At 34.2% G+C, this 22,851-nt stretch overlaps 1 protein-coding gene across 8 annotated transcripts in view; it reads right to left on the bottom strand.

The window, feature by feature from the left end:
- Positions 1–3,359: 3,359 nt before the first annotated feature.
- RCOR3 (REST corepressor 3) overlaps positions 3,360–22,851 on the bottom strand; it is a 50,317-nt gene continuing 30,825 nt past the window's right edge. For 3 of the 8 annotated variants that reach the window (XM_082400167.1, XM_082400168.1, XM_082400171.1), the window contains 3 exons: positions 15,192–15,249; positions 6,395–6,636; positions 3,360–5,935 (listed from right to left, as the gene is read on the bottom strand). In XM_082400167.1, the coding sequence (XP_082256293.1) occupies positions 5,591–5,935; positions 6,395–6,636; positions 15,192–15,249 (645 nt within the window). In that variant the 3' untranslated portion in view covers positions 3,360–5,590. Of the gene's footprint in view, positions 5,936–6,394; positions 6,637–6,868; positions 7,002–11,007; positions 11,060–15,191; positions 15,250–22,851 lie in introns of those variants that run through there. The other 5 variants (XM_082400169.1, XM_082400170.1, XR_014246935.1 and 2 more) reach the window with 4 other exon arrangements.

The following is a 22,851-nucleotide window of genomic DNA, read 5'->3' as shown; positions in this document are numbered from 1 at the left end:
AGAGCACAGGCCCCAGACGCGCAGGCTCAGTAATTGTGGCTCACGGGCCCAGTTGCTCCGCGGCATGTGGGATCTTCCCAGACCAGGGCTCGAACCTGCGTCCCCTGCATTGACAGGCAGACTCTCAACCACTGCGCCACCAGGGAAGCCCCTAGTTTTTAAAGAAGAAAGTTTAGATGATTGATTTTATCTTCCTATATAATATAAACGTTTATAACTATCAACTTCCTTCTAGGCACAACTTTGCTACAGCCATTGGTTTTTTATATACTGTTTTTACTTATATTCAGTTCAAGATATTTTCTAATTTCTCTTGTGACTTATTTTCTGACCCATAACTTATTTAGAAATGAGTTGTTTAATTTCCAAATATTTGAGAATTTTCCATATTTCTGTTGCTGATTTCTAGTTCCATTGTACTTAGAGAACATATTCTGGGTAACTTGAACACTTTTCCATTTATTAAAACTTGTTTATGGCACAGAATATGGTCTATTCTTGGAAATATTTCATGTGCACATGAAATGAATGTTTACTCTGCTGTTGTTGGGTGGAATGATCTATAAATTTCAATTAGGTAAAAGTGGTTGATAGTGTTGTTCAGATCTTCTATATTCTTACTCATTTTGGGTTTTCATGTTCTATCAACTATTAAGAGATGGGTATTTAAGTCACTGACTTTAATGGAAGATTTGCCTATTTCTTCTTGCAGTTCTATCAGGGATCCTCTTGATGAATTGGCACCTTTATCATTATGCAGTGAACATCTCTATCTTTGACAATATTCCTTGCTTTGAAATCTTCGTCTGACATTAATACGGTCACTCCAACTTTCTTTTAATTGTGAAGATGGTATATATTTGTTCATTGTATTTGTTTCTATTGCTGCATAACAAATTACCTCAAAACTTAGCAGCTCAAAACAACTCTTTAATTCACAGTTTCTGTGGTGTTAAGAAATCTGGGCACAGCTTAGCTGAGTTCTCTGTCTCAAGGTCTCTCATAGTCTGCAATCAAGGTGTTGGCTGAGCTCTAGTCATCTCAAGGCCCAACTGGGGAAGGATCCACTTCCAAGCATACGTGGTTGTTGGCAGGATTCAGGTCCTGGCAGGTTGTTATTCGGAGTGCCTAAGTTTTCTGCTGGCTGTTGGCAGCGTGCTTGCCTCAGATCCTTGCCACATGGGCCTCTCCAACATGGCAGCTTGCTTCATCAAAGCATGCAAGCAGAGAAATCTACTAACAAGACAGAAGTCCCAGTCTTTTAGCCTAACCACAGAAATGACATTCCATCACCTTTGCTGTATTCTATTGGTCAGAAGCAAGTCCCTAAGTCCAGCCCACACACAATGGCATGAACACCAGGAAGCAGGAATCCTTGGAGGCTGCTCCGTATCTGCCTCGAATTTGAGGTTATTATGGGACCCTTTTGAGAATGTCAGTGTTTTCCTGCTCTTTTGCCTTCGCGGAGTTGGAGCTTCTTTAATTCTATGAGGTTTTTGTCATAAATCTGTCTCTATCTGCTGGAGGCACCTTCTCTGGCTTTCCAGCACTGCTAAGCATTATTTTTGTTTTTCTATTTCTTGTCATTTCACCAAACTTTGGGGTAGGAAGAAAAATAAATAAACTGAGGCACAGGGAGGTGAAGTAACTTTTCAGTGGAGTTGGAAGAGTCACCATGGTAGAGGGAGAACTTTTTATATATAAGTCAAGTGACAAGCCCCTCAACAATTCTGATTGTTTTCAAATTCTCTTTTGGAAAGGGCACAGCATGTGAACAAAAATGGTCTTGGGAATACAGGCCTTTTGAAGCCAAATCCTGCCAATTATGAAAGCTGCTCTGGGCAGTAAGCTAGATAGATACCTCAAGAGATAGATACCTTGTGTTGTGGTATTATTCAGGATCTTCTTAGTTATCGGTAATTGTACCTTATATATTTAAATAAAGTTAAATTATATAGAATAAAAATTTAACCTTTCTTAAAATAATCCAGAAAAAAAGATAATTCTATAAAGCATTCTGGAAGATTACCCTTCATGCCATTTACAGTGTGAAGACTGCTCCTAGATCTCTCCACTTCACTTTCCCAGCATCTTTTTCTGAGACTGCTCACCCAAATTCCAGCTTTACGATTGTAAAGTTTAAGTCACCACAATGCAAAGAAAGATCCGTTCCTTATCATTAGCCTACTTTAAATCTGGTAAAGACAATTTGCAAACATCTCAATCCAACATTAATTTCTGGTCTTCACCGTTTCTCCCTTAGGTGTTCTTCTGATAACAGAAGAAGGGAAGATAACACCACATGGCCTTTTAGACACAGTCACACATTTAGGAACATTCATCTTAATGTTTTACTCCCAAACTCCATTGTTATTAAAATTTATTGTTGCAGAACATTCCTTCACTAAGGCAGTTAAGCAAGACCTAAGTTGGGAGGAGTTACATGTGACCTATTTTTTTTTTCCTAAGAGAGGGCAGATAAGGTACCCCCACAAATGCATCAAAAAGTGAGGTACTTTCTTGTAGACATTTTATAATATAGCATGGTTTCTCAAACTTGATTCTTGGATTCTTTCTGTGTTCACTTACTCTGTAATCTTATGAATGATGTATCTATAATGAATGTCCAAATTAAAAAACTAATACGCATTTTCTTGTTTCCTATCATCAGAATGTATTCATAATTTATTTCAGGAAACCACAAAAAGAGAGATCCTTCTTTGAGTTCTAAGTCAGATTATTATTTTTGAGGAGACCCTGACACCCCAGTGTTAAGTGATCAGCAGTTATTAATATCCATGGATAATATTCTTTTGATAGCAGAAAGAAACATTAAAATACAACATATTTAATAACTAAACTTAGTACTTTAACCAACGTATTCGCAACATTCTTAGTATAGTTGAAAAACCTGACTGTCAGGTTTTTTTGTTCTCTACATCTATTCCTAAAAAGAATGTAGGCCTATATTAAGACAGAATTTGACGTTCTTTCACCTTTATTTTACATTATATTTTACTCACTTTATTATAAGATTATTAAGAAAAACTTTTGATCATAACCTACTTTTACCTCCATCGTATTACACTGGAATTAAATCATATAGAAAAAAATGTTTATCAATATCACCAGATGTATCAACAGCGTGATTTATTTTTAGTTACGTAATGAAAAAAATACTTGGGTGTAGATTTTTTTTTAAACTGATAAACTTGAAATTAATGAAATGGTCATTAAAAGATTTTCAGGTTTTGCTTTTTTTTTTTTTTTTTTATAAAAATCAGTATTTAGAATTTCACAGTGAAGAGGTCCTAAATTTCTCATACAACATGAAATTATATAAAAATAGAAGACATACACATCTTTAACTCTTTAATCCTTTGATTAAGCAGCAAGCATATCACTCTTCCAGGCCAAACACTGCTTCAACAAAAAAGAAAAATAATGACGTGCAAAATATTTACAAAATATGCAAAGCACACAATAAAGACATCTCACTATATACATGTGTCATATTACTAATGAAGCTAAGATTTTTCTACTGTGTGCTCTAGTGTACGTAGATCAAATTACAGCACATCCCTCAGATACAGCACCTTTGCCCATGGTTGGGATAGAACGGATTTTAAATGAATCACAATATACTTAACAGCTGGACAGATGCTGGTGCTGACCAACTTGACTCACATATCCCACACACTGTATACTGAAGGTCTACTGACAAGAGACAAGACAATAGAAGCTGTATAGTATGCACATATGCAAGACAATCTAAATACTTTAAAAAAATGCTTTAGATATTTTCCTTTAAGATATATAACTGTCCCCATGGCTATTAAAGTAAAAATAAGTATAAATTCTTGAATATTAGGAATTTTAAATCATGATGATCCAATGAGAGAGAAAGAACACATCCTGGAAAAAGTTTTAGATTATGCCAGAACTTAAGGTCCTTATGGAAAGAAGTGGTCTAAACTTCAAAATTAAAACTAATCAATGGATTTAAGTCAATAGCTCTTTAACACTTTAGAGCCAAAGGTAGGGACTACCCAATATTTGGGGAATATATGACATCTCGAAATATAAACTAGGGCCTTTGATGTTGACCATTTCGTGAAATAGTTCTAAATGTGAGAATGTGAATGTGCAAACATTTAGCTTAAGTTCCACTAGTATAGCAATCTAAGCGATCTGTCCCTTTGCACAGGTCATGATTCCAATATGAAATCATTGTTATCAAAAATATTAGTAATACAATCACTTGTAAAATATTCTTTGTAGGTGCTTAATGATTATGTGTTGAATTAAGAAGACTTGAAATTTTTTGTTTCTTTATAAAAGGGGTCTCAGCATTTTAAGTTAACAGCATAATTGTGACAATATACTGATATATCTTTGGATAACACAGAACAAATTCTTAAATATATTTTATGAAATAATGTTGATGATTTAACCCTAAACCAAACCCAGAAGTACAGGTCAGCTGCAAGGAATACACAAATGTATCCAAATAGCACAATAGAGATTTACCAAGAAAACATCCTTTATATTAAATACAGACCATATTAATAAGTCTGACGGCAATTTAAAGTTCAGAACCTAAACACAAAAAGGGTACTGTAAATAAATGCTTCCATAACCACTATCTCCACATAACTGACAAAATATAATTCTCTTCTAAAGTCCCCAATGTAGGCAACTACTAGTTAAAAGCAGATAGCACTTAGAAAGATTAAAAAAAAAAAACCAAAATTAACTCCATTTTCAAGGAATTAAAGACACTGTACTTGAACAGATTAAATCCTCATTTATATGTAAAATTATTACTCCGATCCTCTTACTACTGCAAGATGGCGAGTCAATGACCTTTAAGCAAGGACTTTGCGCTAGGACCCTAAACTGTGTGTTAAAGAGTTAGCAGGTTCAGTACATTCTTTGTGGGTTCATATAATTGCTTTGCAATTGATTAAATTGCTTTCTTTTAAAGGAATATATTTAAATTCCTTTAGGAAAAAAAGCAAGAGTTTTTGAAAAAAGGGATATGCAGCTATAATTTCTTAAATATGCATTAAATGAACATATGTCAAAATCTGAAACGCAGGCTATCTATTCTTGCACTCCTAACATAGGAAAATGTTAAAAATTAAATTAAAGAAAAAAGAGAAAAAGTCGAACATCCTTAACTTATGAAACTTAAGGAGTTTTCACAATTCCTAAGTCAGTATTCCTGTACTAAGAGCCTTGACTATGAAGAGGCAGGAATATAAAGATTCTCAATAAAATAAATACAGTAAAAACAAAACAAAAACCCTCGGTATATAGAATACTTAATCTCTTTTCCTTTAATGAGATCATGTCGCTGAATGTATACTCTAGAAAGGAGGCTAACTGTAGACTTTCTGTTGTATAACATTTCAGTTGCGTGAACTAAAAAATTTCTTAGGCATCTACTTATGCTAGCCCACTGCCACAGAACTAGTTCCCAGCCTCAGTATCTAGGAAGGATTATTCTTTCTTCTTTTGCATCAGTCAGATGAGCACTGGTATAATGATGGGGTGAAAAGTTACTGCAGCTCTGTCCAATTTAATCTTAGTGCAGTGAGGACTGTGAATCTGTCTGAATTCCGATAAGTGATGGTGGCTGTTGACCACCAACTGTGGACAACACTGGTCTTGGGTTTAGACGGGGTGGCATAGAATTAGCAGGGCGAATGAGAGGTGGTGGAGGCTGATTTAAAGTTGGCCGGGGCTGGATGAACCGAGCCTGCTGCTGGAGTGGAGGAGGCTGCCGGTGGAGAGCAGGGGCAGCAGGCAGTGTTGGACGAAGAAGTGGTGGAGGCTGGTTCAGAGTGGCAATGGGGGCTGTTGGTGTTGGAGTGGATGATGGGGCAGGAGGTGATGGACCCAGAGTCCGAGGAGCCTGTGGGGTCTGTGCCTAGAGGTGAAGAAACAGAAATACACGTATGAGATGACAATTCCTAATGAACTTAATACAATATAGTTTGGGCTGTCACAGGAAAAACAAAACAAAACAAAAACATAACACCAGTGTTTTTTGGAAGCACAAGCTTCTTTTATTTTAAACAAAACAAAACAAAAAACCAAAAACCGAAAAAGCAATGAAGCTACCAAACAGGCATCTTTATTAGTAAACAGCTTAACACTGGAAATAAAAATAAGACTATGAAAGAACAATACACTCTCCATTCTTCTAGGATCAGAACTTAGCATGTCATTATGACTTAAGAGTCACGAGAGATGCACCACTGAGTAAGTGTATTGTCAACCTTTCATGCTCATTTAGCTAGTCCTCTGACAAATTAACCTTACAGAACACCACACAAAATGGTGATTCCTCAACTCATATTAGCTCAAATTCCATACACAAACACACCTCCTCTTCTTCATCAGTGCTCTTCCCTGATGGCACATTAGAAGCACTTTTTGTCTCCTCCCCTAAAGTAGAAGCATCACCATTAGAAGCCTGGGTTCCTTGTTCTGCTTCCCACTCCTGCAATACCTCCTCTAAGTTAAACCGACGCCTGTAGTTTACAAAGAAGTTCTTCACTTGGCCAACAGTCTTGTTGCCAATTACATCTGCAATAGCTTGAAAATCTTTACCATATTTGCGGACACCTGGAAGGCAAAGTAAATAATACACCTGTGAAGGATCAGTAAGGAGAGCTGTGTGTACTATACATCATGCACACACACAAGATACCAGCAATGAAAATCCTTTCTGATAAACTCTGCTCATTTCTCAATTCTGAGATAGAGGCTAAGATATCAGGGTCACAGATGAAAACTATCAATTATGTCATTTCATCGAGCCAGCCACTTGCCTTCAACTGAACAATCAGAGACTTACCATTTTTTACATACTCAGTTATTTTCTCCAATCCTCTCTTGAACTCTCAAATACAGTCCATTTATTGTAAAGCATTGAATTCTTTGTTCCATCCTCAATTCCACATTCATTTATTTCCCTAGTAGCCAGTCACCTAAATTTGAGCAACACCGTTTGTAAACAAAACTGGATGGGAATGAACCATCTCTTTTATCCCCTCAATGGACTGAGTGAGTAGTCTTAGGGTTCCCCCATTAAGAAAAGCATTGTAATTTTGGTCTTAACACCAACTTCAACATAATTAATTGCCTATCTTACCAGGTACCAATGAATAGAAATGAGATAAGAATTTAAACATAAAAAGCAGGAGAATCATCACAATCTGATGGACAAAAAAAGGGGAAGCTATTTTTCAGAGTTTGTTGGATTTTAACTCATCTAACAGTTCTAAGGACTGTATATATGAAGGATTCCGAGATATGCTCTGTAGCCTAAAGAATCAGGGCATAATAGTGACTACTTGTAGATACTTGTGCTTATCATCACTACCTTAAATTTAAGAAGGATTGTACATTCAGTTATTAAAAAACCTAACTTCCATAAAATTATGGAAATTTTATTAAATGAAGGATAATATTTGATTTATGAACTTGAGATAGTCAATTATGCCACAGAGTTTAAAGTGAGTTTATATAATCAGATGGACAATAATTTGCTCTTAAGGGAATTCTAAAAGAAATTCACTGACTCATTCTAGGAAGAGATGCACTTAGCTCAAAGTATAAAAGCTGTCAAAATTTTTAGCTTACAATTTGATAACTGCTTTTTAAAATACCAGAAAACAGTAACTCATTAATTAGAGATGAGAAAGGAGGAAAAAAATATTGATGTCTATGATATTAAAGTCTGTAGTTTAACCTAAGTAGCCAGAAATACAAGGATTTAGATAAACTTAACATGTATACAATCACACATAAGAGAATAATGTAAGGACATTTTAATACCCCAGCAGAAATGCTAGACATATTCTTACTGATAGCTATTTGGGTGATACACCTATTACCTAAAGCACCAGCATGATATAACTCCTGTTTTTAAATTCTGTGCTTATTTTTTATTGAAAACTTGGGAATAAGTATCTCTTGCTACATTCAACTTGCTAGGCTTGACTCTATGGGGAGTTCCTTTCTCTTAGAGCATTTTGGGTAGGAGGCCTGACATTATTAAGCTATAACCATATCCCATTGTTAATACAGAATTTTGGGTTTATAAACTATGCTCATTTGCTCTGTTCTCAAAAGGAAAGACATATGCATGACAACAAAGTTATAATGATACTTAAACATTGCTTACAATATTTTATTTTATATTCATTTACAATATAAATGAATTTATATTCTCTTAAATACATGAGCTGATTTCCACTTTGAACTTCATAATTGAGTATAAATTCTAATGGTGACTAGGTTCTACCAAGGGTTTATCTGGCAATAAGAACCCAAGGTCATTTCATATGAAGAATTACTACTGCATACTCAAGTACTTCTCTACTACTTGTACTTTGGAAAACAGCAACTCAACTTGAGATGACTGCACTGAAAAACAAATACTAATTGGAAATCACACACAGTGTTCTACCAGTGTACTAATTTTCATAATGGATATTTAATTTACATTCTAGAAATGACCAATGCTACTGAATACGTGAGCTTAGAAATGAAAACCTTAAATAAATCTAGGATTAGATCTGCTATATTCTTAGCAAGAAGTCACATTAAGAGTAACTCTGACTCCAAGTCTGACAATAATTACAACCCTCCGAACACCCATTTGTTTAGCAAAATATACTCTAAAACCTACCACTAAGCTGTCCCCAAGTCTAACTCCACTATATAACTGTCCCCTCTTCTTCTGACTCTATTTTTTTTGGTCTTCCACTTTATTTTCTCTTGCTCGATGGACTTCGCCTTGTCACTAATATTGTTGCATTTCCAGAATTGCATGCCCCCAAACCAAAACTACTTCCTATAGGAACTTTAGTTTACCCAGACACTTTGGATTTTCTTCAGGTCACCTAGGTTCTGAGTCACCTAGGTAAGTTTATCATTAACTTGTGTATGCTAGTCTCGTATCAACTACTTTGCAAAGTCTTAAGGCTCAGACCACACTGTAGACTTCTGTAGTCTGGCTAAGGAGCTCAATCACGTCCTGAGGGTAAGTGGGTCCAGATATTAATGTCTTTAACCTGCAGGGTGGCTGGGCCGGGTCTGGAAGAGCTCGAGCTCCTGGGCAGTCTCCTCTGGACAGACAACAGCCTCATCTGCCTGCCTCAGTGTGCTATGAAAATTTTCATAGTTTTCTCTGTGTGCCATGATGTGAAAAAGGTTGGAAAGTACTATGGAATACAAAGTACCACCAGCATTACTACAACGCAGAGTACAGAGGAAGTGCTCAGGAAATACGATTGATTTTTCTTCTCCATAGGGCTTCATTCTCTTATTCTTCCCAAGCTACAAGTCACATATGGCTGACTTCTTTATCACTTTCACATTCCCAGTGACATTGCACATTTTGGCTAGAAGGTGGAATTCTTAAGCTCTGTACTATGGCTGATAACTAGTCAAACTCTAGTGAAACACCAACTGAAGACTTAATGGGACTGACTCCTTCCGATGAATCCCCAGGTAGGCTTCTGTAGGTCAGCCTAGCAAGGTAGCGGTGCTGAGCAACCATCTTTAACAACCTATGATATCAGAGTTACTTTGTTACAACTCGTAGCTGGGGAAAGGGTCCATTCTTTTCCCACAGTTTATAAAAAACGAGGTCCATCATATCTCATATTATATCCCTCATAAGAGTTGGTGCTAGAATGACTTAGGAAGTTCTTACTACAAAACTTGAAATTTCTCCTTCATTTTCATCATTAAATACTGCAGGTATGAGAATTTTGCTATGCTTTAAAATATGTTCACCTTGACAAAAATTCTAGGCACACACAAACACATAAAATGGGAATGCTAATATTAATGACCTTGAAAACCCTAATCTGTATTCTAATGAAGGATCAACTTCTCATGAATTTCTTCAATAAACAGATTTTTATGGTCTGAATTATATCCCATATCACAGGCTGAATCAATAAAGTAATACTGTGAGACAATAAGATAGCACAACTATTCCTAACTAGTAACTCTATTTCCTTATGTGAAATACTATCTCTATCACTTTTGATTGACAATTCACTAAAGGTATCAAAAAGTAAACAAGTTAAATCATCTAATCACTCATTATCTCATTATGAAATAACAAATAAATGTAGAACACTTTTTAAATCTCTCTAAAACAAAACAAAAAAAAGATTAAATCTCTCTCACTCCTCCTGAAGATATAAAAGGCTTAGGTCCATCTGAACCACGGTTTTAAATTAAACTTGTGACCTTTAGGGCAAGAGGTCAGTTTTCAAAGGTGAGTGGGAAAAAACTTGAGAGAACCCCAGAAGAGGGAAATTAAATATTTCCCAGGGAGAGGAAAAAATTGTTTTCAGTAAAATTGCTAAATTTCATTTCAAAGTTACAGTGAAACAACATGGCTTCTACACTAGCAGATGAAACCGTATAATCTTTATAATATATACTTTTAAAGTTTTGTTTGGGAATTAACATAAAAATATTACTCATTAGGATATTGTGTTATCATTATTTTATTTTCCAACCAGTGTTCTATATTACCCAACCAAAAAACAATTCGTATTTTTAGAGCTTTGGGTAGTAAAATAGTAAGTTCAGGAGCATTTGTAATATGGTGTTTCCCAACTCTGAACGTGGTATTTAGACTTTTTTTTACTTTGACAGAAAGGATATCATAAATCTGCTTTTGGTATGTTTAAAAAGTTATTTTTAAAATCTTATTTTGGACTATAAAAAAAACCCACAAAGCCAACATTACAGTGACAAGCTACTTCTAGATATAGGTAATGAAAATTTGGGGGATATTTTTTTCCCTGCTTCTTGCACAAATGTCTTAAAGTGAGCATGTACTTGGTATAATTGGAAAATATTAATTTTCAAAAATCTATTTTTGAAGTAAGAACACAGTGACATCTAGAAACTCCAGGGATATGGTTCTTTCCTATCAATAAGAGGTTAATTTTAAACTCAAACCATTCAGGAACATGCATTTCTTTTCACCTCCTGTAAATCTTGTCAAGAATTCCTAGTAAAGAAGGTAAAAAAGATATCAACAGCAGTGGGACAATGATTGGTGCATCTGGGCGACGGCTAAAAGTCAAAATCATATATTGTCTTTCCAATGTCTAGCCTTTCTCTTCTGAAGCTTCCCATCTTCTTGCTACAAGTTAAATTCCATCCCCAAAATGCTGGGAATTTTGAATCATTAATTATCTGAAGCAAGTGCATCAGAGGGTTGACAATTATACTTTTGGGTCTCCATTCTTGTGATATCAGTTATAACAGAAAAAACTCTCTAATGCAAACAGATAACTTTTAGATGGAAAAGTATGAATCTATCTCCACCTCCTTTTGATCATTCATGTACTGAGGATCATGTAAGGATCGTTACAATCCTTATGCCTTAATCAACAGCCAAATCTCTTTTCCCCCCCTACTTTAGGGACCATTCTAGCTTTTTTTAAAGTAGGAGATAAAATTAGAAAGAAGACAATTTCTAGACTTGCAACTTCATTGCTCCTAAAAAGGAATGAATGTATAAACTATAGGGAGAGAAGGTAAAATTCAACTGTAAGCATAACTCACTTGAACATAGTTCTGTTATTTCCTGTTTTATACGAGAAGGCAAGTAATATAAAAAAAAAAAAAAACTAAAAATTAAAGTTGATGCCTTGATAAAATTAGAAAAATTTTTTGTTGTTTACCCTAATATAGCACAAATATTGTAGTTGGGAAGCATATTTTTTTGTTTGTTTTTGTTTTTTAGTTTTTTACCACTAATGACTATGAAATGAATACATTTAAGAGGAGACATAAAATAAAAATGTCAAACATTGTATACCATGCTTCTGCTCCTATACACTTTAAAGAGCAGATGTTTTGCGCTATCATTTAAATGTATTGTTACTTTTTGAAAACAGATAATAATTGTTCCATTTTACATGAAAAAAAATACACCTAGAATCTAATTCTTTTCTTAATTCTTGCTTAATAAGGAATGTTTATCATATGAATATCAAGATTGATTTTAGGATAATTTCTAAAAGCACCATAGATTAGAAAAAAAAATTTATATATATGACATAAGCTACAAACAGGGGTATTTCACCATTAACACAAATATGTGAAGACTATAACTGGCCTTACTGTTAACTAATTTGTTATAATAGAAATTTTAGATACTCAAAGCTGAAACAGATTACAGAAATTGTAGAAATACCATTCTTGGTAAGTATTTTAAGAGGATTAAATTAAATTAAAGCAGCATTTATAATATCCCACTTGGGGACTCTCAAAGAATGCTATTGAAGTTATAACATAGTTAGAAGTAAAATCAACATAATAAAGTGATAGATTATATAAGTAAAAGCAGACATTCCTATCTGGTCTGAGCATGATTTTCCCCCCTTCCAAATAAGGGAGAAAGAAGGGGAAATGGCTTATTTATTTATTTAAATATTTGTTGTTAAAATAATATTTATTTACAATTTAAATGGCTAGTACTTAGTTAACAACAATATGAGCAGATGGAAGTGGGAAATATATATTTAAGCCCTAGGAAATGATCTTAATATACTTATTTGGTTTTCAGAATTACAACAAAAAGTTTATTTAATAGTAGAGTTAAAAAAAAAAAATAGAGTTATAAATCTCACTAGTGACACTAGAGTCAACATTTCTCTTTCTAGGTCACTGTAATGGTCAACTACGAGCAAGATAAAATAAAGCATTTAACAAATGAATGTCAAATCAGAATCTCTATGTAAAATGTCTTGAATAGAAAGTTCTATATAAATTAAAACATGTTAATATCAAAACATAAATGATTTGAAACTGAAGTGACCAGAAGAATAATATCATATAAAGGCTTATCATAAATAAAGATTAAAAAGAAGAAGAAAAAACCAAAAACAATTGCCTGCTAAGATAAGTACTTCTGGATTACACATGTTAAAATAAAAAGTTCAATTATGTACCTTAACCACACTGAGACTCAGGTACAGGTGACATTACTATACGATTATACTGTTTATAAGACACACTTTTGAGTATTATATAAATACATGGGCACATGAAGCAAAGATGGCACTTTTTAATTCTCCCTAAAATAACTATTTTGGACACAAATAGCTTAGCTTTGTTTTATTGTAAATAACAAAAACAAAAACAAACAAAAAAACCCCAAAACAAAACCAAAAAAACCTAAAAACTCAAAGTGAAAATAAAAATTTCACACACAGAGTCAAAATAAATATTTAAATAAAAACGAAGACATTAACATACTAAGAGAGTGCTTTCAAAATCCTAAGAACATGAATCTTTCCATACAAATTGCTCCATTAGTGTAATTTATTTAAGGATTACTTTTCAAACGTGCATAAAAATATGACACTGAATATCCCTCAGGAGAGAGGAAATGTTTGATTATTTCTATAAATACTCCATTCTTGTAATATTTATAAGCTGAAATAGTGTCCACATATATAGCTCAACTCCATATGTAAATCTTTCCATTGTCCTTCTCTTGAACGCAGCTTTTCATAATACCCAACCCAGCCATAAGATTCAGTGGACCCTACCACTTAAAGGAGTACTGTAGAACAATATCAAATCCTGATTCTGTACATATAGAGAAAGATTAACCCAGACTTCCTAGCCTATTCTCTTAAGAAAACCCTTTCACTGGGATAATTTCTTATATGAAGAGTACAGGATTAGTATACTAACCTTTAAGCAATGAAATACTGGAAGACGGGGTTAAATTCTATAGGCTACTCTGATGAAGGGAAACAGGCTTTACATCAGTCAAACCAATGCCTACTCAAATAACTATGTTAGAGCCATAAGACATAATTCTAAATAAATATGAGACAGCCATTGAAAATACTAATTTTTTAATCAAAAATTTAAATTGTCAGTTTTTAGTTTTAAAACAGCTATTATTGAACATTATAAACTAATTAAACTTTGTTCTGACTCATTCAGAAACTTAATTCTACAATTACAGATGTGCTCAATGCACATCCAGCACCCTGCCTCCATCGAATCAAGTATTTCTATTTATGAAATGACTGTATACCAAAGGGAAGGCTGACATTATCCTGCTGGCACCCTCCTGTGACATTTTCAAATCACACTGGGTGAGTAATTCTTACTCTAATTCTAACTGCAGAGTCATCTATTAATCAATCTTTAACTACATTATTCTCATATCCGAATGATACTTGCACAACATTTTTGAGTTAAATATTTTCTCTATGTTTGAATACTTGGAACTATTTTTAAAGATATATGTTTCACTGGGGCCCAACTCTCTTATAGTAGTTAACCTAGACAAAAAGCTATTAGTACTCAATACAGAGGGCTCAGCCAGGAAGAAACAAATTGTAAACCAAACTTAAATCACACAATCAGTCCTGCAGATAGTTCATCTTGAAAGGGAAAAAAATCTACAACACTGAATTAAAACATACAATATGCCCTTCTTTAAGTAATTCAAATACAAGAAAATCCAAGTTTATAGTGCTTCCAATTTGCCCATGGGTATTCATATTACAAAAAGTTTTCTGCCATACAATTCAACAAAGCATTCTTATAAATAGTGCATTTAAAATTGTATGTGTATATATATATATATCTTAAGCCTCTCTTTTGTATAAATAGATATATTTAAAGTCAGGTTTTGAAGCATTCAGTGGCATATCTCTTAAGTAAATTATGGTACACTGAAAGTAAAGCATATCATTAATATTTTCAGTACCTGACATTTATCAAATACAGAGTAATCAGGGAAACCAGAAACATAAATTAGTCTATGCTTTAAATAATGAGTTATTGACTGATACAGTAAGAATGAACCCAACTGCAGGAATACTGAAGCAGAGGCACGGAGAGACCAAGACTTGTTCAAGCTTGTCATCACCATCATTTATTTAGTGCTGAGAATGCATTACATGCTGTTCAGGACCCAAAATGCACACAGGCTCAGTATGTCACATCCACAAGTACAAAACAGAATTCATGGTCACCAGGACTTTGTGGTGAACACAAGACCCCTTTCTTGATCCATTTCTAAAGGAAGGGAAGAACTATGGTAGTCACCTTTCACGACAAGTTAAATAATTATTAACAACAGTAACTGCTTATCTTTAATATACCTTGCACTGCTAGAAGCTGCTCCTCTGTGGTCCAACGGGCATTAATTTTCTGATTTGACTACAAAATTAAAGAGAAGTTTCCTAATGAGGATATGAAGACAGACATTTTTCCAAAGTGCTTATTTTTTTTAAACTTTTCACCAAATCACAGACAAGAGATTACTAAAACTCTGATTTATGAGGATTTCATTTTTATAAGAATTAAAAAATATATTCTGAATTACCTTTTACCAACACTAAAAGATAATGAAAGGGAAATGTACCATTTTGGGAGAATGAACAAGATTCGCACTTATACGCTAGGCAGAGATATCAAAACTGAGAAAATCTATTAATCGCCCATTTTCCAACTACAATGGTCCTATCATACGTTGCAGATGTTAATTTTAGCCTAGTTTTAAACATTTAAGAGACTTCGTTTTCTTCAGAGAAGGATCTGTGACTCTAAAGTTTCTTCTCTTCATATTTAGACTATACCTATCCTTACTCCATCAAAAACAGTGTTACATAAATTAACATAAAACTGTAGATCAGGCCTATGCCCTAAAATACTTCTTTAAATTTCTAAAGCAGAGAGTGACCCACTATAAGAATAGATTTTCCCCCCAAGACCTCCTACATTCTTTCCAGTATTTTTGTTTAAAAAATTTCTAAGTTTAAGATTTTTACTATGGCAGCATTACAATATCAATTAAACACCTAACCAAATTTCACTAGTGTATACCCACTGCTGAGTAATCAAGAACCTCTGGCAGTAGATGGAGGGACAGAAATAAGTATGCCAGCCTACAGAGGTTTGCAGTAGAAACTGCCCAGATAAAGTGACCAATGTAATACACGCACATGCTGGACAAAACAGTAAGAAAGGCTTCCTCTGAGAAGGGGTGTTTAGGTCTTATCTCACTTGTAGTCTTAGAAATAAGTGTTTCCACAGTACACAGCGGTTCTGGGTAACACCAACTTTCTCACCATGAGTGAAGAGGTACAAGCAAGCATTTGGAAGAAAGAATGAAACAAAGATTCAAAAAAAAAATTAGGAGAGAAGAAAGAAAAAAGTAAAAAAAAAAACACCTATAGTAAAGGAGGAAAAAACCTAAAACACAAAGCACTGAATTCCAGATGATGAGATTATAAAGGGATAGCAAGGCAGGCCAGGCAAAGCCTGGATAAGCCTCCAGATTAGGATACTGGTGATAAGGTAAAGGAATAACAGTAAACAGGCAAAGAGAAAGAGGGGAAATAGGACATACAGAAGCAGTAGTAAGGGTGAACCAAGGCTTAAAAAGTGAAAAGAAAAAGGAGATGACAGAGGAAAAACTAGCAATTAATCCCCCAAGAGGAGTAACAAGAATGAAGTAGGAGCTAATATTTGAGTTAATACCCAGGCAATCTGTTGCTACCGTGGCTGTGACAGGTAGACAGAAGAGGCCCTTGGTACCCAAGGATAACTGGTACTGGAACCTATTTAAAACAGGTCCAAATATTTCAGAGTAAATGGTTAAAAAATAAAGGGTTGATTGTAACTTGATCTGAAATATGAAACTAAAACTTAGGAAAATTAGTTCATTAAAAAATAGTCACTGATTCCACTTACATGCTTTAATTTTATTTTTTGGCATACGTCTTCTGACTATACAATGGTATAACATTCTCTAGCTTTGCAATTTACAACATGAGCGTAGCATATAGGCCATTTTTGTTTTGAAGACTTCAACAAATTTCTCTTAATTCTTTGTAACCCCTCTTAATTATTTGTTACTCAAATTATTCTTTTTTAAAGTGCTTGTCTCAGTCACCATCCTCTTTTTTTCCACTGTTAATTCTGCTAGATACCCGTTTGTCAACAATTTTGCAAGCAATTAAAGTCATTCTCGTGTACTTTCATAGACTTCATGAAGTTTCACAACTTTTGCAAGGCTTACAATTTCATTTTGTATTTGCATTGTATTAGCAAGAGAGTAACAGAGAAGGATGTTGCTGTGATGGATGGGAAGGATAACAGCTAGAGTTAATTAGGGAGAATTGGTGAGTAGAGCCTCATTTTATAGGTGCTCAATTCATTAGTGAATATTTTCTTATTTGGCAACTTTTGCTTCTCCATGTATCCCTTAGATTAACGAACATTTGGATACTGAGGATCTCTTGTAATACTACATTGCAAGTTGTTCTTAGGATTAAAGTTAGGATATATGTAGAACATCTAGCACAGTGCCTTAGCAGCAGAAATTGATCAATCGATGTTTGTTAAACCTGAAAGGCATAAACTGGAGGAAAAGGTGTCATTAGTGAAAAGGGAACAAAAGGTGAAAGAGAAATAACAAGCACTATGAAGACTTATTTTCAGTTTACAAGCATATCAGGAGATGGGATGAAGATGAATAACTATTATTAAAATTAAAAAGTACAGAGTATACTGGGGATTCAAAGATGAGAGGGAAAAGTCAAAATGATTAGAATAGGGAAAAAGGGAAGTTGAAGGGACTGGAGTCTGAGATGGGTTTAAGAATAGGAGAAGTTTCTGAAAGGCAAAAATGAGGAGAAGGCATACCATGACAGGGAACAAGAGGATTTTTGCCAGGAAGAAGTGATAAATAAGCCTGGAAGGTTGGTGATACTTAACTAAACCAAAATACGGTAAGGACCACTTTTGGAAGTGCCATAAAAACCAAGGTTGATGAGTTCATACTAGATTTAATAAGCAACTGTGCTGGGCGGGGGGGTGGGGGGGTTAAGGAGCAAGGGGAGAAAGGTAGGATTTTGAGCAGAATAAGACTTTGAGCCTAGAAAGCTGGGAGAAGGGTGATGATGTTAAGGATTTAGGATTTGGGAGATGTGGGAAGGCAAGGCTAAGATGAGGAATTTAACTTGGGATACACTGAAAAAAGGTATTAGGCAGGAGGCTAAAATAGAGTCATCGATTCAAACTTTTTTTTTAAGTGTCTGGAAAATGTTTATGAGGGAAAACAATGGAGTCATCTTACTAAAACCAGCCTGTGAATTGTTTTAAGTTTTTTTTTTTTTTCCTCCTAAAATTACTCTTGAAATGTTCTTACAAAGGTAGCCACGGAGATAGGCACAGTCTCTCAAAAAGTCCACATAGCCAATTATTCCTCCAGCATTGGAATGTGCCACTAGTTTCTCAGTTAAATCCCAGATGAAGCCTGTGGCTCAAATTTAGGATAGTACTGAATGAAAAATATAAATACTTATTTAAATACTAGAATATCGTTCAGTTCAAGGAAATGTTCAGGAGGCATATGGAAGCTAAACTGACTGAAGGAATGGTGGATTCACAGTTTCCAGCTCATAACTGCTCACTCTGGGGCATATACTCAATAAATGGAGTTTAGGCAGAATTGCCAGTACTAGTGCATTTGCTATTACTAAACGTATTCTCTCTTTTTTATCTGGCTGATAGCTATGGTTGAATTTATGTCATTTAAAGGTACATATGATATGACTTTAATATAGCAAAGTGATGAGACTGTATATTTCCAAACAGAAGAGAAATGCATTCTGAGGATACAAATTTGGAGAATGTCTTTATTTATGTAGAGAAAGAAAAATTACAGCTGAGAAGGGAAAATAATAGTTATAAAAGAGAACATAACCTCTCAAAAGTTAGAGGAAGAAGGAGGTCATCACTATGTGAAGGGCTCAGAAAAAGGTAAGGGAAATGAGTTAGAGCTGTGGAATTTGGTCATTAGCACAAATATTAATCTTTAAGAAGATGCGTCAGTGGAAAAATGCAGAGAGGGAGTTGAAACTGTATGGAATTTAAAAGTCTGTATGTTACAAAATGGAAACAGTGGAAGAAAGGGAACACTATAGGAGAAAGAGAATCAACATTTAAAAAATACATAAGATTCCTTTAAGTTACTGATTTTTATATTTTAGACCCAAGAAACTTTGGTAGAGATTTGTTTAACTTAAGGAAAGGACAACTAGACTATATCTAGGAATCTAAAACTGTGTGGTAGTTATGGTGAGCTGTGAGGTACCACTGAGAATATTCTTTTGCAGCAAACCCCAGTCTGAAATATTGTTGTTTTAAAAATAATAAAATATTAATATAAAACAATCCAGTATATAATAGTAACGATAATAATGTAGAAGGCCCCAAAGAGCCTTCTAGAACAATCTATGACATCCTTAGTGAATTCAGCATCTTTACTACATCCTTCCCCTGCTAAACTGTCTTCACATCTTTCCCATTTTTGTCAGGAGTAGATTCATACTACCTCTGACTTGGAAGAGTTAGAAAAGGTCACCGCTACTCAATGTTGAAAATTCCATCCAACATCCATAATGAAAGGATGTCACACACCTATCCATGAAAATACCCACAGACTGGGAAACTTCTAGCTTCAAAAGGCACTCCTTTTTCAGTTTCTTCCTTCCTAGATTCATTAATCTCCTTGCTCCCCACTCACCTCCTCCCACAACAAATCAAAGCATAACCAAACATAACACCACTCCCCACAACACTCTCACATACTTTCCAGGAGATACAGTATCCTCTACTTTGCAATGTTCTCTAGATTTATCACTTGCTGTCCATTCCTACAACTAATACCTGACACTACCCAGTACCCATTTACCATTTACTTTATCACTCACATGCTTGGTATTTTAGCAGCTCTAAAGTTTCTAGTGTATCTTGTAAAACACTGCCAGGATACCTTTCCCAAAATAAAAAGTTTGCATTACATCCTTCCTAAATTGAAGAAGCTATAGGGCCTTTCCATTTGACTTAATTTAAAAGGAAAACTTCTCTTCCTAGCTTTCACAAAGACTTTTTGTTTTCACAGTGGTCTTGCCCACTGACCTCTATCACAAAGAAGTCCCTGTTAAACTCAACCTTATTAACATCTCTCATACACCCTGTGCATTCATCCTCTGCAACCAAGTTTGCCTTCCCAAGTAGACAATATGCTTCTTGAGAAAACATTGTTTTATACTTCCACTGAATTCTCAATAGTAATTAGCACAATAATGAGCACATAATAAGTGCTCAGGGAATATCCAGTGCTTTTATTTTTCCCCACTGTATTTATATTTTGAATGCACTGCTCAACACCAAACCATTGTTCACGTTATTCCCTTCACCTGCCCTTTTTGTACGTGCAAAACTCCTACTCATCCTTCAAACTTCAGCTGAAACTTCCCCCTCTAGGAAGTCCTCTCTGATTACCCTAGCTGGAATGAATAATAGCCACTTGTTTTCCTAAGATCTTTACTGATAAATCTATAACTTTAATCAGTTTGTCTTATAATATCTAGACTATAAATTCTTCTTCTAAAAAGTAGATGGAAAAAGTCTATCCTTCCTTCTTTTTAGGTGTCGCCTCTTCCCCCCACACACAGTGCCTAATGCAGTGCCTTACATGAAACAGGTGATCATAAATACTTAGGGAAGTGAATGGACTTTCTTCACCAATATTTTCCCTAAATGAGTGAAAATAACAAATACAACCAAATGAATAAGTAAAGCATCTTAGTAACTGTTTATTTCCAGTTGAGTTACATAATTTAGTAGCCTATGGTTTAAAAGGTTAATAAAATTCTTTTATTAGGTATTAGGGAGAAATTTTTTAGGTTAGGTACCAGCTAACCTAAAGGTAAGGGGATAGATTACATGATTTTTCAAGGTCTTTACTATGACTGTTAATCTATGTTTTGAAATATATCTATTCAGGTTGCTCTCCCCTGTAAAGCAATAGGAACAATATGATAAATATAAATATATCCTAGGCATTTTCTAGATGATAAAACATATATACATTTTTCAAGTCATGTGAGTTCAAAATCAACCTCAAAGTAATATACAAACTTCAGTGTATGGATTGTAGTGTGTTAAGATTTTGATTGTTTCATTTTGATCATTATTTTTACAATAAACCAAGAGATGTAATAAATGATAACTTCTAAACCAGTAACTGCATTTATTTTTTTTTTTAATATTTTTTAAGATTTTTTTTTTTATGTGGACCATTTTTAAAGTCTTTATTGCATTTGTTACAATATTGCTTCTGTTTTATGTTTTTTGGCCACGAGGCATGTGGGATCTTAGCTCCCCGACCAGGGATCGAACTTGCACTCCCTGCATTGGAAGGTGAAGTCTTAACCACTGGACCGCCAGGGAAGTCCCCCAATAACTGCATTTAAATGTGAGAATCTAATATACACTTTTACTATTATATGAAAACTTCCAAAAGTAAGAGGCAGCATTAATCTAGGACAGCATGGCATTAAACTGGACTCTAAGGATCTGAAATATAGCCAGAGTTTCACTATTTACTAGATGTGTGATCTTGATCATGTCAGTTAATCTCTCTGAGGCCCAACTTCCTCATGTAAAATAACAGCATTTACTTCATCTACTTCTTTGGACTTATGTGATCATCAAAAGAAGCAGCATATAGGAAAGTTATAAATGCTATTGTACTTTCACATCTTGCTTTATATAATGTTAATGAATGAGACTATTCTGCAATTTTCTGGAAAATTTGAGATTAGAATTTTATTTCCTTGAAAATTTGGTAGACTTTTTCTGTAAAGTTGTCTTGGCCTGCTGTTTTCTTCTGAGAAAAAATGTTAATTGTTCCTTCAATTATTTAATGGTTATAAATTATTCAGTTTTCTTTCTTTTTAAGACACTTTTGGTAAGCCATATTTTCCTAGGAATTTCTAAGTTTTGTTTAAGTTTTCAAACTTATTGGCATAAAGTTCTTCAAGATATTCCCATAATGTTTTCAACATCTGCTATACTTTTTAATTTAATTTTTAAATTATAAACTCATAGGCATTTTAAGTTTTTTGCTTTTATGCATTTTATAATGCATAATTAAATATTAAATTAATTCCATAACAAAATTTAATTTTTTGTCGCAATAATATAACATAAAATAGAGCAGTATTCTTTGTATTACACTATCTTTATTTAAATATCACTAGAATATTTGTCAGTTTACCTGGGGGTTTGGAATGAGATATTAGTCTATGTATATTTCATTCTTTTCCACTGCCTGACCTTCTTGAAAGAGACTATTCAAAACAAACAAAAACAACTTCCTTCATAATGATTCTTCCTTTCTGAAAGATTCTAATGAGTAAGATGGCATATGAAGTACTACTCTTCTGCCTCCCCCCATCCCCTCATACATATTTCCTTTGTAGATATTTCAGTCAACCTGTGATTTGGGGGAAAAAAACATCCCATTAAGACCAAGTAGGATTATTTGATTATTACATACATAGAAAAGCAAGTCCAGGATATGAAGCATAACACAGGAGTCTTAAAAAAGAGAGAGAAAAGAGAAAAGACTTTATAATAGAAGCTTCTGTAAAAATATTTGATTGGATTTTATGAGCATTTAAGTACACCCTTAGTCATCACAAATATAAAAAACATATTAAATTTTAGCTGAAGTACAAGTAAGACTTGAGAAAATGGTCAATCTATATCTTGTTTTTAGATTTCATATTTTCCGGGATATAAGTACAAGAATGTAAATCCACCTACTAAAATCCTAATTGGAAACCTGAGCCAAAATCCAAATACACGAAATTAAAGAAAAATTTTGTTAAAACGAGCTCCTTTTCTTGTGATCTTTTCTTCCTGTTACCAATTTACACAGGTAGGAAAGGGCTTTGAACA

The sequence above is a fragment of the Balaenoptera borealis genome, assembly GCF_965194805.1.
Source record: "Balaenoptera borealis genome assembly, chromosome: 1".
In the NCBI taxonomy this organism is placed as follows: domain Eukaryota; kingdom Metazoa; phylum Chordata; class Mammalia; order Artiodactyla; family Balaenopteridae; genus Balaenoptera; species Balaenoptera borealis.
Note: the sequence above shows the minus strand (reverse complement) of the source record. Positions and strands in the feature narration are given on the sequence as shown.